This window comes from Barbus barbus (assembly GCF_936440315.1).
Source record: "Barbus barbus genome assembly, chromosome: 45".
Classification (NCBI taxonomy): Eukaryota; Metazoa; Chordata; class Actinopteri; order Cypriniformes; family Cyprinidae; genus Barbus; species Barbus barbus.
The window spans coordinates 15,029,135-15,045,506 of record NC_136723.1 but is presented as its reverse complement, the minus strand read 5'-3'; the positions used below and the strand labels follow the sequence as shown (position 1 = coordinate 15,045,506).

The window sequence follows — 16,372 nt, the reverse complement described above, 5'->3', positions numbered from 1 at the left end:
ACTTAATATTTTCAATAAATTTGTCTTACATAGTTTCTTTTTATATATGCAAAGGAATCATGATATTCAGGGGACCTTAGCATCATAGAGTTTGAAAATCCTTTATTTTGCTTCTCATTTTATAAATTTTGCCTTTGAGGGGTAAGTCTCGCCACGGTTCTCCACCATGTACTTTGTGCGCACAGCTTGTGATTCCTCTGGAATGCTGTTCAATGGTTGATTGGAGATGTCTTCTCTGTGTTTTAGTTTGACTATTTAAACAAGCTGATTAACAGGAATGTCATCCAAGTTCTCATTCCTCAGATTAGTTCAGTGGAGCATTAGGCCAGGACTTGTGCTGCTCATGCTGGTATAGTTACATGAGGCTGGTCACAAGACTCCTTAACTTCTTTAAAGTCTCCCATGAAAACCTGTCTGGGCTTTGATCATGTTCAAGATAAATTCTCACAACAAATCCTAGTGCTTCTATACTGAGGATGCGACAAATAAACCAATGACATAACTGGAAATTATCGCTATTTTTCCTTTATTTTTTTGTCAACTTAAATTCATGCCTTCATTGCTTTGTCTCGAGTTTCAAATTGATGAGTTGGATGTATTTTGAAACAAGATCATCAACTGTGAAGTCATAGACGACTCTCGCTGTCACATATGTTGGTGCTGGGAGAATATATTTAACCAAGGCGAGAAATAAGGCATGGCGAAGGCATATCATTTGTCTTTCAAACTTTGACACATTAAACAATTTTAAGCATAAGCAAGTTTGAACATGTTAGATATTGAAACAAGATGTTGACTAATGTATGAACATCCAAAGTGACCCAAAAGCATTAGACCACTTAAAGGTACCATGGAATGCATTGATACAATATTTTAAATTGTTCTCTGATTTCTACATAGAAGGTATGTGACTTAGGTAAGGGCAAAAATCCCCCAGATACAGTTGTCCATTTACCACCCTAGGATTTCTCCCCAGAATGAAACGGTCTGTTATTGGCTTATGTGGAAGGGTCATGAATAATAATGTTGAGCTCTGCTCTGATTGACTGTTTCCCAGTATGGCTCAATGTTGAGCTCTGCTCTGATTGGCTGTTTCACAGTGCGGCTCAATGTTGAGCTCTGCTCTGATTGGCTGTTTCACAGTGCGGCTCATTTCAGTAGCTCACACAGCAGGAAGGACACATGAAGCGAATCTCGAAAGTGAAAGTAAAACGCGATCCTGCATTTGATGCTCCCTGATGCCTGCATTTTATTTACAGTATAATTACCCAACGACATAACTGCGAGAAAGTATTGAGACTGTTTTCAAATGCACGATCGCGTTTTACTTTCACTTTCCGAGATTCGCATGGCATGTACTCTGTTTATATTATGGAGCAGCAGTACTTACCACACATTCATTCACCTGCAGAACTTCTGATGGTTCGGCTGGCCTAGAACATGGGCGGGTTCATGCAAATGTTGGGGGCGTAACTATTAGTGATCCTAACTGTAACACAGTCGTGTTATGTTCTGATTTGCCTGTTTTTCAGTGGTCTCTTTTATTCACGAGATTTACATAAGAAGGAGGAAACAATGGTGTTTGAGGCTCACTGTATGTCATTTCCATGTACAGAACTCTTATTATTCAACTATGCCAAGGTAAAGACAGTTTTCCATTCTATGGCACCTTTAAAGCCAGAATCAAAATGGATAAATTTATTTGAATAAGATCAAATATGAAGCAAAGTGCCACTGATTTTCAAGAAAGCTTTTTATGGACATTTGAAGGTTTTAAATGAATAAACATTATTAAAAATAATATTTAGCCACTTTCTGACTGCTGTACCACATTAGTGTTCATAGTTAATTTGATAAACTACATCTGTGGTCACTCTGCTGCACTGTAAAAAAAAAATTATTAAAATAATTTGTTACCCCGCTGACTTAAAATTTGTAGTTTAGTCAACTAAAATATTCCAGTTGTCCTTTAAATTAACATTGAGTAACTTAAAATTTCAAATTGACTAGTTCATAAATGAAGTGACATGGCCAAGTATTGTGACCCATACTTGGAATTCGTGCTCTGCATCCAAAGTTTTAATAATTAAAAAAATAAATAATATTGAAACGTAAGTATTAAATATGATGCATTAGGCTTTTGAGGAATATTTATATTTCATATCTCAATCATCATTGGATTTCATTGCATTATATATTTCGATTCCCACAAAAAACAAACCAAAAAAATAAACAGAGCTTTGATCATAAAATATTTAAATGTCATCTTACTAAGACATAAGACATAATACTGGGAGATAAAGAGTGACAGCTGATATTTATAAGCACTTTAAGTAGTCTGTTTTTATGTTATAAAGATCTGATTTACAATACAAGCCATCACAATTTCATTATACTTTTTGGCTATATACATAACACCTGCACCACATTTAATATTTTGCTCAGTTTGAGTTTCTGAATAACACTGAGGTGCCCCCCCCCCCCCACCCCCGTCCTTGAATTGAGCTCCAATTTCTCATACTATATGAGCCATAAAAGCCTGATGTGTCCAATATGTCACTCCAAAAAAAAGAAAAAAAAAAGATATATATATATATTTCTCTATATATATAGAGTTTCTAAAAATATTAAATGTTCCATTAAAAAAATAAATAATTCAAATAGAATAAAATAAATCTGACTATTATTTCATGTCAGACTTCACAAGGTTTAATATGTGAAAGTGGAACCATCTAGTGGTTAAAGTGTAGGACTACATCTCTCAGATCATCCTACACATGTCAGTAAACAGAGCCAACAATGGAAAATCTTATTGATGACCTGTTTCAAGACCCATGATGGATTTCTTTTTTTTTTTTCATTCAATTGATTTTAAGCTAGTCGGTGTACAGTATGTACAATTTGGAGATCCCCTAAAACATTGTTAAAACTCTGTTACTACGTTTTTTTTGAAACCATTAGTAAGAATGGGGCCATGTGAACATAGTACATCTTACCGCACAGAACAATCTGCCTGTCTGAAACAGAACACAACACATGCATACTGAAATCAATCCTGTTTATCTAAATCATTATGCTTTCTTACACAAGTAATGCCACTATGGGTGCTGAAAACACACTACAATAGACGGCACAAACTAAGTACATCTCTACAGACGAGGTTTGTGTCTTATACATAATTGTGGCCCATATTTTTGAAGGATGTGGTTGGTACTTGCAACTTCCTGTCGTGTTCTGAGGTGCGCATGAGGAGCGACGTGACAGTGAAAAGCATCTTTGCCTTGGGAGAGATTCAGACGGTTGTCTTTTGTGTTGTTTTTAGTTTGGGCAGGGGTTCTGATTGTTGAATAAGACGTTGAGGACCACCGGCTGACTGAAAAGGACTGGGATTTCTTAAGGAGTTGAGGTGAATTTAAAGGGAGGGAGCCATGGCCTCCCTCCTGATGCGAATGTTTCGGTTGGGTGTGGAGAAAAAGCGAATTCGGCACTATGAAAACCTGAAGAGGGATGTGGATCCACACCAGACGTGGGAGACTATGGGAGAACTGGGAGATGGAGCTTTTGGGAAGGTCTATAAGGTAAGGGGTTCAAATCATGAGGTTCAGCTTTCAGTTAAAGGCAAAATAACAGAATCCTCTTGTAATATATTTCTCTCGGGCCATTTAACTCAAACTATTTTTAAGGGTTTAGATTCATTAAAATAACAAAACTGGGCCTTTAAAGTGGCATTGCCTGATTTAATCTCATGTCATTTCAAGGAAATCCCTCCCTGTTCAGACTGGCATGTCAACTAAATTGACAAATACACCTCTGCAAGTAACTGTCTTGCTCAGTCTACCTCTTTCAACATTTCGTGATCATGCTAAATTACAAGAATGATTTGAAGCGAATGAATACAGAATTATTCACAATTTAAAAACGAGAAATCTTATCACAATGTTTAACTCCCTTGATATTATTTTGGGAATAAATCTACGTTTAACTAACAAATATATATCCATAAATATATAAATATCACACGGGTAAGATAATAGTGCTATTGTTCACAATATTATTTGCGAATGCCTAGCCGATTCACAGACGCTGTAATTCAGAACAACAGCACGACTGCAAATGTGATTCTCTACACAAAAGATCAATAAACAAATCATTAATATTGAGTAACTCACATTTTAGAAACAACATTGCCAGTTCTTTAATTTTTGCGCCATCAGCAGTTCCAAACGAAGTCTATGAAGAATGTTTTTTCGTGCCCAAATGAATCAGTTTCTTTGAATCGGATGAGTGCACGATTCAGTGATTCACTCATGTTGTAGCCTTTTTATTTTATATTATTATGTTTAAATTAGATAATCTTAATAATTAAGAAAGAAAATTGTAAACGTCATAAGGGGCGTGGTAAAAATGGGAGGGCAGTACGCTGGGAGAAATGGAGTGGGTCAGACAGATATATGTCAATTATCAATAAAATAAACAAGAAGAAGAATAAAGGTTCAGTTGAATGAAGTGCGTAGCAAAAGGAAACCCACTTCCATGCTTCTGCAGCCTAAAGAAAAGGCCTAAAATTGCAGGCTACATCATTACACCAATAGCGTCAAATGACGGTCCTTATCAGTTGTTTAGGACCTCATAAGTACCGTCATTTGACACTAACTATTGGTGTAATGACCTAACCTGCAATTCTGAAGTTTTTTTTTTTTTTTTTTGGTTCGCAGAAAATTCTTGAAAGTCTTTGGTGACATAAAGAATCTTCAGAGAACATTCCTAGAATGTTATTATTTGGTTCTCAAAAGTAACCATAAGGGAACGGCAGGGGAGGACCGGATGTTTGTGGATGATGATATACATAATTTGTGGTTTAGGTTGTCAACATGATCATTGTTGTGATGTCACTACATAATGAACACATGTATAGTTTATACATGTGTAAACAAATTAAGCAGTTTAGATAATCCATACATACCTACAGTATAGATCTAGAAAACACTTACAATTAGAACAATTCAAATTATTTTAAATAAACAAATAAGTAGAAATGTAACAATTCTTGTAAAAACTGACTTGTAAAATTGACAAGACAGTGTAGCCTTTATGAAAAACATATTCATGCACATTGTTTATTATAGGTTTCTAAGGTGACAGAAAATGGGGGTTCAGGGCTACACTGTGGTTAGGCAACTTCCTGTTAAACCAAAATGTGAAAGATCAAAGATGGCTTCCTGTTAGTGATTTCAAGCTCATATCAACCTTTCTGCATAGCTTTCTGAAAATGAATTGCACCTTGCAGCTGTACAGCTTTCTGCATCTTTGCAGTGTGTATATCTTTTTGCATCATGGCCTGCATCTGTACAGATGTTAAGTTCTACTTCCTAGCTTTTATAACTTCTGATTACTTTCTTGCGCTTTTATTAGAAATGACAAAGGCAAGTGTTACAGTAAATACTGTTAATCACAGGCACAGAATCAGACTACGGGGGTCCTGGGAGCTGTTAAAGTGATTGAAGTGCGCAGTGAAGAGCAGCTGGACGACTACATCACTGAGATAGACATCCTAGCATCCTGTCGCCATACAAATATCATCTCATTGATGGACGCCATCTTCTTTGAGGGCTGGCTGTGGGTAAGGAACATCTGTTTACAGCCTCGGCGTTTTTCCTCTCAGCCACAGCGACACATTTATGTGTCGAGAGTTAATGTTTATTAAAAATTTATTTATATGGACTATGAAGACATTCGTAACCCCAAACCCCAAAAGATGTCTTAAGCTTCCAATATAGCTTTGTATTTATAATTGTAGTTTTGTTTTTAAATAAAAACAAAGTAACTTGAATTACTTAGTTGAAAAAGTAACTGATATTTTCTTATAAATGTAAAAGTTACTTTACTAGTTACTTGAAAAAAGTAATCTGATTACGTAACTTGCGTTACTTGTAATGTGCTACCCACAAAACTGTTTTTTACTTTCTAAAAGTCTGCATAAATATACAGTAGCCCCTCACTGCAGAACAAAGATCCAGGGGCGGGGTTGGATCCACATCTAGGGGGTGGAGATGGTAGGTTTATGGGCAGAAATGGGTGGGTTTAGGGATTAGGGGGTGGAGATGGTAGGTTTAGCTCTATGTAAGGTGGGAGGAGTTGGATCTGGATCCAACCTCGCCCCCTGGATCTTGTGTTTTGCAGTGAGGACCATCTCTAAATAAAGGCACATTCTTTTATAGTTTGACTCTTATAGGGATTTTTTTTTTTTTTTTTTTTTTTAGTGAATCTATGCTTTGTCTTTTTAGATCCTGATTGAGTACTGTCCTGGGGGTGCTCTGGATGATATCATGTTGGGTGGGTGACTTTACGCTTTTCAATCATTTATGGTAGTATTTGTATGGTATTATCATAATTTCTCCATACTGTGTGTGTTTCAGAACTGGAGCGTGGCCTTACAGAGCAGCAGATCAGTGAGGTGTGCTGTCAGACTCTGCAGGCTCTGTCTTACCTGCACCAGCATCATATTATACACCGAGACCTGAAGGCGGGCAACATTCTGCTCACCATCGATGGACAAGTCAAACTAGGTACAGATATACTGTTCTCTCACATTTTTGAGTCTAAATACAATCTGTGCTTTATATATTTATATTCTATTTCATACAGCTGACTTTGGTGTGTCTGCAAAAAATGACTATACCCTCCAAAAACGATCAACTTTCATTGGAACTCCATACTGGTGAGACTCTCTTACACTTGGTCAAATGCTCTCGCTGTCATCACTTACTCACCTTCATGTTATTTCATACAAGACAAAACTTGTACAGATGAACATGAGGCTGAATAAGAGACAGAATTATAATTTTGGGTAAACTATATCTTTAAAGGAAAGTCTAACTATTGAATCTCATAAAAAGACACAATTGAATTACGTTTATATCAATTCCTTTATTTAATACAACCCTCCTGCCAAAGAACATTAGATCATAATATTTTGTCTTTAAAGGATGGCACCTGAGGTGATAATGTGTGAAACATCGAAGGACAATCCCTACACGACTAAAGCTGACATCTGGTCATTGGGCATCACTTTAATTGAGGCCGCTGAGATGGAGCCTCCTCATCATTCTCTCAACCCCATGAGGGTCTTGCTGAAGATCACCAAATCTCCACCACCCACACTCTCCAATCCTCGCCAATGGTGGGTCGCCACTTCCTCATTCCCTAGATCTGCTGGGGTTTAGGCTTAACATTATACATTATTAACAATATATCTTGATTTTTGCCATCAGGTCATCGCATTTCCAAGATTTTCTACGGAGGACCTTACAGAAGAACCCTGAGTCTCGTTGGGGAGCCCAACAGCTCATGGCCCACCCTTTCTCTTATGCGGGACGAGATGGACGAGCCCTTAAAGAACTCATCGCTGAGGCCAAAGCAGAGGTCACTGAGGTCGTAGAGGCTGAGGTAAATACATAGGTCAATGACAAGAACATGCTGTTATTTTGAACTTTCTATTCATCAAAGAATCCTGAAAAAAATGCATTGCATTTTCCATAAAAATATTAAACAGCACAACTGTTTTCAAAATGTATATTAATAAGAAATTTTTATTGAGCACCAAATCAGCATATTAGAATGCTTTCTGAAGGATTACACTTTAGACTGGAGTAATGATGCTGAAAATTTAGCTTTGCACCACAGGAATAAATTACATTTTAAAATATATAAAAATAGAAAACAGTTATTTTAAGTTGTAATAATATTTAACAATATTACTGTTTTTACTATGTAGTTATTAAGTAAATACAGCGTAGGCTAGACTTCTTTCAAAAACATCTTAAACTTCAGAAAAATCTCACTGACCCCAAATTAAAAAAAATAAATCATGATTTTTTGGTTACACCACATGACATTTAAAAGTCACTATCACCTTTTGTTGGACCGGTCAAACCAACATAATTCATACGTGTAGCAGTACACATCTTAATACATATTTTTCTGCATCTTTTCATCTGCAGTCTTTGTTTGATCTTGAATGTTCTGCGAAGGAGATGATCACTACAGAGTCAGAGCAAACAGTGCCACAACCAGGACAAGCAGTTGAAGAACAAGGACCACAAGAACCCGAGACCCCACATAAAACCTCTGTTCCAGATGCTGTTCCTCAGTCTCCCACCAACTTAGAGCCAATAGCTGAGGTTAAAGTAACCCGCAGGGCTTCCCAGGCCACAAACAAAGCTCAGAAGAGGGCAAGACGCCTCTCGGTTCCAGGAAATCTCCTCTCATTTTTGACTGGAGGCTCCCGTCGCAAATCTGCATTCTGGGGTGACAGTTCACCTCTTCAAGGAAGTAAGGACTCAGAAGTTTCAAGTGCAGCTGTGGGAACTTGCCCTTCAGATGGCAAAGAAATGGAAAGCACTGACAAACTGAAGGAGCAAACGTCTGACTTAGTTGATGCTCCAAGTAATGAGGCTGCTGACATCAAAGACAAGGAAGCTAAGGAAGAAACTGACAAGGAGGTAGCCCAGAACTCAACCCACTTAAGCACATCAGCACAAACAGAGTTACCAACGGATTCCTCTGAAAAGGAAACACTAGACCATACCAAGGAGGACACTGACGCTGATGAGGAAAATTTGAAGTCTGATGATTCAGGAAACAATGACCAAACATTTTGGAAATCCCTCCAAACACCTGCTATTATTGACAAAGACACAGCACATCCACAGAGCACACTGGTTATAGCTTTGTGTTTGGAAACACCACTAGCTAAAAGAACTGAAAAGAATGAGGGAAATTATAAATATGAGTACCTTGATTTGGCCTGTCCTTTGAAAACTTGCAATTCTCCTCCTGCTTTAGATATAAACAAAATCGTAACTGTAGGGATGCCTTCTAATAATGTTCCTGAAGAAATTCCTGACCTCAAAAAAGCACAGCAGATAACAGAACCATCAGAAAATGATGCTGTTGAAGGAAGAACCGAGGAAGATGTAGAAGAACCAGGAGAACTGGAGACAGATGGAGGAATGGTGGATACAACAAAAGAGGAAATCAGTGAAAATGGCAAGGACGTTAATGTAGTGACAGAAGAACATATAACTGCCAATGAAGATGACATTACCATGAAGGTAGAGTGTGAGGATTTCAATGAAGCCGTCAAGGAAGAGCATGTTACTACTGAGATGGGCCATGAAGAAGTCAACTCAAGCAATGAAAAACCTGAGGAAGAGGAAAGCTGTGAAAAAGACCAAGATCTTTGTACAGAAATAGAGGAACAGGAGCATTCATCCAACAAGCAAGATGTTACCGTGGAGGTTGAACATAAAGATTTAGACTCAAGAAACGAAAACAGTGAGAACACAAGAAAATCTGATGAGGAGGTAGAAATACCAACCCAAGATGAGATGACCAATGATTCACAGATAGCAGAGATACCATGTCAAAATAAAGAAGACACCAGTTCTGAAGGAGAAAAGATCATCATTGGTAATGAAAGAGATGCTGCTGGTGATCAAGACAGAGCAAGTCCAACAGAAGTCTGTTCTGAAAAGAAAGAAGATGAGACAGATTCAGAGGAACCTGAACAAAAGCTTCAAACGAATACTAATAGTGTACAGAACGTTACAGAAGAGCAATCAAAATTTCTTGGTGAAGATACAACAGATGTTTCTGGACCAAAGTTGAAAAAGCAAGTGATGTTTGCAGATCAAGAGGACAAAAATGAGCAAGAAAGGCCACTTCCAAATGGCCTAAAAAATTTAGACTTAATACCACCTCATGAATCTAATGGATCAACACCTAAGGAATCTATTGAAGACATAATTGCACCTCTTTCCCCTACTGAGCCTCCGCTGTCTCCTGGAATTGAAGGGGTAAGTCTGAAACAAATGACTAGCTAAAAACTACCAGGCTAATTCAATATGTACAAACTGTTCTCTTTTTAACTCAGGAATTGCACCCAAGCAGGCAAACCGTTAAAAGGACACGTAAATTTATGGTGGACGGTCGTGAGATCAGTGTCACCACTTCCAAAGTGGTTAGTGAGGGAGACAAGAAGGAGCAACAAATGCGCTGCAACAGGTAATGAGTCTTTATGCTTTATGGTGGACATGGATGAATGGAAGTGTCACATTCATAACTTCTTGGGTGTTTGCAGACGGCAGGAACTGCATGCGTTGAAACTCTTGCAGCGAGAAGAGCAGAGAGAACATGCCCAGCTTGAGCAGAAACTACAGCAGCAGCGAGAGCAGATGTTCCGCCACATAGAACAAGAGATGACTGTAAGCCACAAGCACCAAAGCCCTTTGGCCTCAGTTAACAACTTAAGACGTGCTATTAAACAGAAATGTTTCCATTCAGGTTCTTGGAAGTACACAACATGCCCTTTATACAAAAACCTTTACTAATGTTACTTTGACATGCAAGGACTTATTTTTACAAAGCAGATTCTTAAGCACAGTTCAAAAAGAATATTTAACAATTTTTCATACTGTACATTAATTCACGATTTCTTAAATTCACAGTTAACATACAAAGTATTGATTTTATTATTTGAAGAGTTTATTTGCAAAAACAGATAACTCAGTTTTTATTAATTTTCTTTTATTCTTTATTTTTTTTTTTTTAATTGTTAGTTAGCTGTATTTTTTTCAAGTTATTATTATTTAATCAAAACAACAATTGAAATAAAGCTAAACTAAAATAAATTCGAAATATTAGATTAAAAATATATATAAAAAACTTGCCTTTGCAATTTACTGTAATAACATAAGTTTAAGTTGAAGTACAAAAATTACTAAAAGTAAACCTAAAATACATGTATTTTGAATACATTTTTATTACTGTATTGAAGTATAAAAAATAATAAAAATGACAAAAGCATATAATAAAATTACTAAAACTAAAATGAAAACAAAATATAAAAATGAAAGCTAATTCAAAAGACTATAATAGCACAGGAATAATACTGATTTATAAGTATGATCAATGTATTAGCACAGCCTCCTCAATAAGCTGCATGATGTGATTATTCTTAACCATATTCATAACCATAAGTATGAGCACCTGAAATAAAGATGCTTTGTTTGTTTTTTGAATGTTTGTCTTGTTGCAGAGCAAGAAGCAATACTATGACGGTGAGCTTGAGAGGCTTGAGAAACAGTACCAGCAGCAAAGCAGCCAGATGGAGGCTGAGCACACATCCCGGCTCAGGGAGGACGCACGCAGACTCAAGGCCCAGCAGGAGAAAGAGCTGAGCCGCAAGAGCAGCACACTGAAAGCAGACCCTAAAGAGGTACAGACTGCTGCTTTTACCCACACTTACACTGCATTAGGCTCAAACACACAAAGACAGTCACTCGTGTGTCTATTTCTGCTTTAGGAGCAGCGGTTCCTGCAGAAGCAGCAGCAGGAGCTGAATGAAGCTCTGCAGAAGGGCGTTCAGGAACATAAGAGGAAGGTGGCGTCCATGGAGTGGGAGATTACAGTCAAATCTCAGCAGCTGAAGCGAGGTAATGCCACTGCCAATACACTTATTTACTATGTAATTTGTACAAAAAAAAAACACTATTTATAGCTGCACTTGGTCATTCTCTAAAATACGCTCTTAAAAATAAAGGTTGCAAAAACTGGGTTGCCAAACAAGAACCATTTTTGGTTGCACAAAGAACCTTTTCATGAAAATAACAATTTTTTCTTAGTGTATAGAACATTTTAATAATCTGAAGAACATTTTTCCACTATAAACAAGCAAGAGTGCCACATAAAAAAAACAAAAACATTATCAGTTAATTAAATTAGAAATAAAAATCTAAATAAATAGCTTCTTAAACTTAAAATAAATGTTCTTAGATGTATGACAAATTCATGTCTAAAGATATAGTTAAATGTAACACTAAATATTAAATTGATAGTTATTTTGAAATACAAATTGTATTGCATTAATTTGTTAAAATGAAGGAATCAGTAATCAAATTTGTAATTCCAAAATAAAAATGTAACAACAAATAACAAATTCATAAATCATTTTTAAATGCACTGATTTGTCAGTTTAAAAAGTGATGTATTTATTATTGTGATTTTACATTTAATGACATTTTAAACATTAATTAAATAAAACGTTTTTTTAAATTATTTATTGAGAATTAAAAAAAAATTACCAATAAAAAAATAATTAAGTAAAATAATTTAAATATTTCTTTCTATTTTTTTCACTTTGATAAATTATTTTAATGATAACATTTTAATTATTAAATTCATAATTGATTTATTATTTTATTTTAAGTCCTCCATAGGTCATTCAGGCATTTTCTGTGTACAGTAAATTTGAATGTATGTGCACTGTAATAGTAAATAAATTGTGTGCATTGTACATATACTGTATATAAAAGAAGATTTGGTAATATGTGATTCTAAACATACTGTTTCCTTCCTTCTCAAGGTCGAGAGGCAGTGATTTGGGAGTTAGAACAGCGCCATCTACAGGAGAAGTACCATCTATTCAAACAGCAGGTGAAGGAGCAGTACTCCCTACAAAGACAGCAGCTGACCAAGAGACACAACAAGGTAAATTATGCAGCAACGTCCAAAAGCATGATCTTCTTTGTTTTTCTGTATGTTATCCTGATAGTCTTCTGAGGTTCTGTTCTCTCATATGGTAGGACAAGGAGAGAGCTTCTCGATTCCAGCAAGCTCTACTGGAGGAGCAGAAGTCATTGCAGGCCCAGGAGAGAGTGTCCTTCCAGAAGGCCCAAAAAGCTGAAGCAAAGTCCCATTTGAATCAGTTCAAGATGGAGCTCAGAAAGCTAGGTCTGAGTGGTCCTGAGCAGCGACAGCGTCTCACACAGGTTTGGAATCAGAAGAAACAAAACAATATGTAGTAAATTAAACCTATACTTAATCAAACTGGTTTGCCTTCTCAGTTTTTGTCAGAGGAGGAGGCAAGACAGAAGCAAGAGAGACAGAGTCTTCAAGAGAGTCATGAAAACCAATTGAAAGCGGTACAGGAACAATGTGATGCCAGTGCAGCTGAACTACAGCAGCTTCAGGTATCACCGTCAACTTGGGAACAGCCTTGCAGTGTTTTCATGTTGAGGGAATGTGGTTCTCAGTGTCTGTCTGTTTGGATTTTAGAATGAGAAGCTCCAAATTCTTGTGGACATGGAGAAGAAAAAGATCAAAGCTCTGGAGGATGAACACACTCTGGAGCTCAACGAATGGAGAGATAAGCTTGCATGTAGAAAAGAGGTATTAGAGGGAATGGTAGAAATGAGAGGTTTAAAGATTTTTAATTGGGAAAATACATGATGACTGTTGTATGTTTATGTTCAGGTGTTAGAGGAAGACCTCGCTCGCAGACGTAGAGAAAAAGACGGAAACAGGAGACGAAGCAGCGAGCCAGAAAACCGGCATGCAGCTCGCCGTTCAAAGTTCTTCCATAATCTAATCTAAATTAAGAAATACTCTAATCCCCAATGTCTTTATAAAACAGTATATGTCCACTACTTTTTGAAAATTTCGGGTCACTATGATTCTCTTTCTTGTAAGAAATTATTGATCTTTTTGCATTACATTTATCAAAAGTGACAGGAAAGACATAAAATGTTCATCAAATGAAAATCAGTTATTTTAATTTGTAATAATATTTCACAATATTACAATTTTTTACTGTATTTTTGATTAAATAAACGTTGGTAAGAGACTACTTTTAAAAACAGTATTACCGACCCCAAACTTTTGAACAGTAGTGTATGTATGTATGTGTGTGTATGTTTATATGGGGCTAGTTGTCACATTGGCAAGTGACAATTATTTTATTTATTTTGGGCTTTTTTTTTTTTTTTTTTTTTTTTACATTTTATTATTTCGATTTTATTTGACTTTTTTTCAAACATTTTCCATCATGACAAGTTATTCAATTTAATGTGACAACATTAACAAAGTTTCTACAATTAATTGTATTGTTGTTTCTTAGAAAATTGTTGCAAATATAGTATTTTGGTAGTTTTTAAAGTTGATTCACCCTAAGAAAAAAAGAAGACAATTAGCCTCAGAAAATATTTATATATACACATTATATATACAGAATATATGGACATTTGGGTTAAGTTGCAGAATATTTTTGTCTGGAGTTTATGTATTTTTGTAAATATGTTTAAAATTTACTCATAATTCCTCTGTAAGTGTATTTTGTAGCCTGAAGATGAAAGTTCATGTGTAAATACAATTTTAAACTATTTTAGACAAAGAGTCTATTCAGATGATATTTCTTCTGGTAGATGTGTGAGAAGCTTTTGAATAGTCATGGACATGCACACAAGCCTTGGCTGTCTGTAAGAAAGTGGAGAAAATGATTACATAAAGCCACACCCCAGACCAGTATCTGTCTCTTGACTGGAGTCAACATGATTTCTATTGAGCCGCTGAAGAGACGTGTTCTTCTATAGCAACCTGTTTATGATAAGGTAAATGCTTTCATATTACTAAACATCTAGACGTATGAAAACTTGTAATGTGACATTTGAATTGAATTCAACAAACTTTAACTGTCAAAATAATGTGATAGAATGTAAATCAAGGTTGATAAGAGCCATTTTTAACTCCTTATAACCAAATAATGACGACAAAATAATATAAATATAATGCTAGATAAATTTCCCATGGATCAAATCAGGGCAAATACATTAAAGAGAACTATTAAAATATGCTAAAAAATATATCAATATTTTCTGGGATTTTATCGATAACGATAATTAGACAATATTTTGCTGAGTGTGTTATTGTGCTGATATCTTAAGGACTACCGTGGACAGCTGACTCCTAAAGTTTTTGATATTCTGCATATTCTGTGGTGATCAGTTCACAGCAGTGGTAGAAATTCATCTTTTCCAATAAGTTTAAATTAATTTTTTACCTTTTATGGGCATTTTTACCTTTATAAAGCCCTGCATGAGTGTGCATCATATTTTCAGTCAAATTCTTAAATTGAATCAGTCAATTAGAATAAGTCATTTAAGCTGTTACCAAGCAAATTAAATCAGTATTGACTGATCTTTGCAATGCAGAGAAAAAGAAGCTGCATCTGAAGTGGCATTTAGATGCATTTACACACTGTTTAATGCAGGACATGAATGCATTTAACCTGCAGTTACAAATGCATTAATACTGTTTTGATATTTTAAACATAAAACATTGAATACTGATTAAAAAAATAAAATAAAAGTGAGTCATTGCAACTTAACCGAATCATTTAAAGGGTTGATTCATTCAGGAACAAAACAGCTGTTGCTCAGAGACGCAAATTGAAATTATATTTGTTGGCGAAATAGAGCAAAAACAGTCAATATTGTGTCTAAAACATAAGTGTGTTTATATTACATTCTTGTTTATTTAACTGCTTTATAAAATCAATATCACATTTGTAATCATGTTGCTTTTTGGTGGGAAAAAAACGTCAGTCTTCACGTGATACTGATTAACTATATGAAATTATATAAATATATACATTTCTGCCCCCATATCTTGAACTTTGTGATCATTCTTACAGTTTTTCTCAGTCGCTTTGGTACATTTCTCGAATCATCCTTGACATTTGCAAAACAGTAAGTGCATTTCTCAAAACAACTCGTCCAAATAGCAAAGCACCATGGATTACCTGCAAAAGCCAGTCTCTTGCTCAAAATACTTAGTTCATCTCTCAAAAATAAATATTTGTGTCAATGAACATGTCAGTGCCATCAGACTGACAAGTCCTTGTGTCATTGTGTACGGATAAGACAAATTGCTTAGTCATGTTGTCAATATAACAGTGTATTCTGGAGGGATGTTCTGATGTAAACTATGGCTACAGTTTGGATAACAGGTACTGTACTGAAATGCAGAAGGCTGCACTTCTTATGCCATATTTCATTTCAAAAGTACAAATTTACACATTACTGTATGTGGGATATTGATTGAAAGAGACTGTTTCAAAATGTTTGAATTATTGATGATATGGTCGATCTCCCAATTTTTATCTGCACCCTTCAGCCATTGTAAGGCCATGATTGACAACATTATTTCATCAGATATGCACCTCTGTCCTTGGCCTCTTCTTCCTGTTCCTCTATTTTGCCTCTGTACACTTCCATGCATCCTTACTCCTCTTCTTCCTCTCGGCTGTTGTCCCTGATCGTTTTCTGGATGTTCATCCATCGTCAGAATTTGTAAATTTTGTGTTGTCCTCTGTCTATATATGTTTTCCAATTGAAGGGTCATGAAATGCACCTTTGATCTATTTCAGAGAATTGGTTATCTATGTTTGCTTCTTTAGAGAGAGTCAAGATTCCCTTGCACAATTCATGGCAAATTTACAAAAAGTCTAATAGAGATGTGTAGAACGTATGCTTGA

At 35.9% G+C, this 16,372-nt stretch overlaps 1 protein-coding gene across 2 annotated transcripts; it reads left to right on the top strand.

Annotated features, from left to right (window-relative positions):
- Positions 1-3,229: 3,229 nt before the first annotated feature.
- LOC306863749 (STE20-like serine/threonine-protein kinase) lies at positions 3,230-15,501 on the top strand. Of its 2 annotated transcripts, XR_013783715.1 has the most exons (19): positions 3,230-3,578; positions 5,456-5,620; positions 6,285-6,333; positions 6,417-6,566; positions 6,646-6,718; positions 6,986-7,180; positions 7,272-7,446; positions 8,001-9,857; positions 9,935-10,065; positions 10,142-10,265; positions 11,099-11,278; positions 11,366-11,495; positions 12,425-12,549; positions 12,645-12,830; positions 12,906-13,031; positions 13,117-13,230; positions 13,315-13,525; positions 13,578-13,907; positions 14,069-15,501. XR_013783715.1 is itself a non-coding variant. In XM_079407285.1 (17 exons), the coding sequence occupies exons 1-17, from the start codon at positions 3,429-3,431 to the stop codon at positions 13,432-13,434; spliced, it is 4,050 nt and encodes a 1,349-aa protein (XP_079263411.1). In that variant the 5' UTR covers positions 3,230-3,428; the 3' UTR covers positions 13,435-14,363. The 2 variants fall into 2 exon arrangements, 1 of the variants encoding a protein (XP_079263411.1); XM_079407285.1 differs by having other exon boundaries at positions 13,315-14,363.
- The last annotated feature ends 871 nt before the right edge of the window (positions 15,502-16,372 follow it).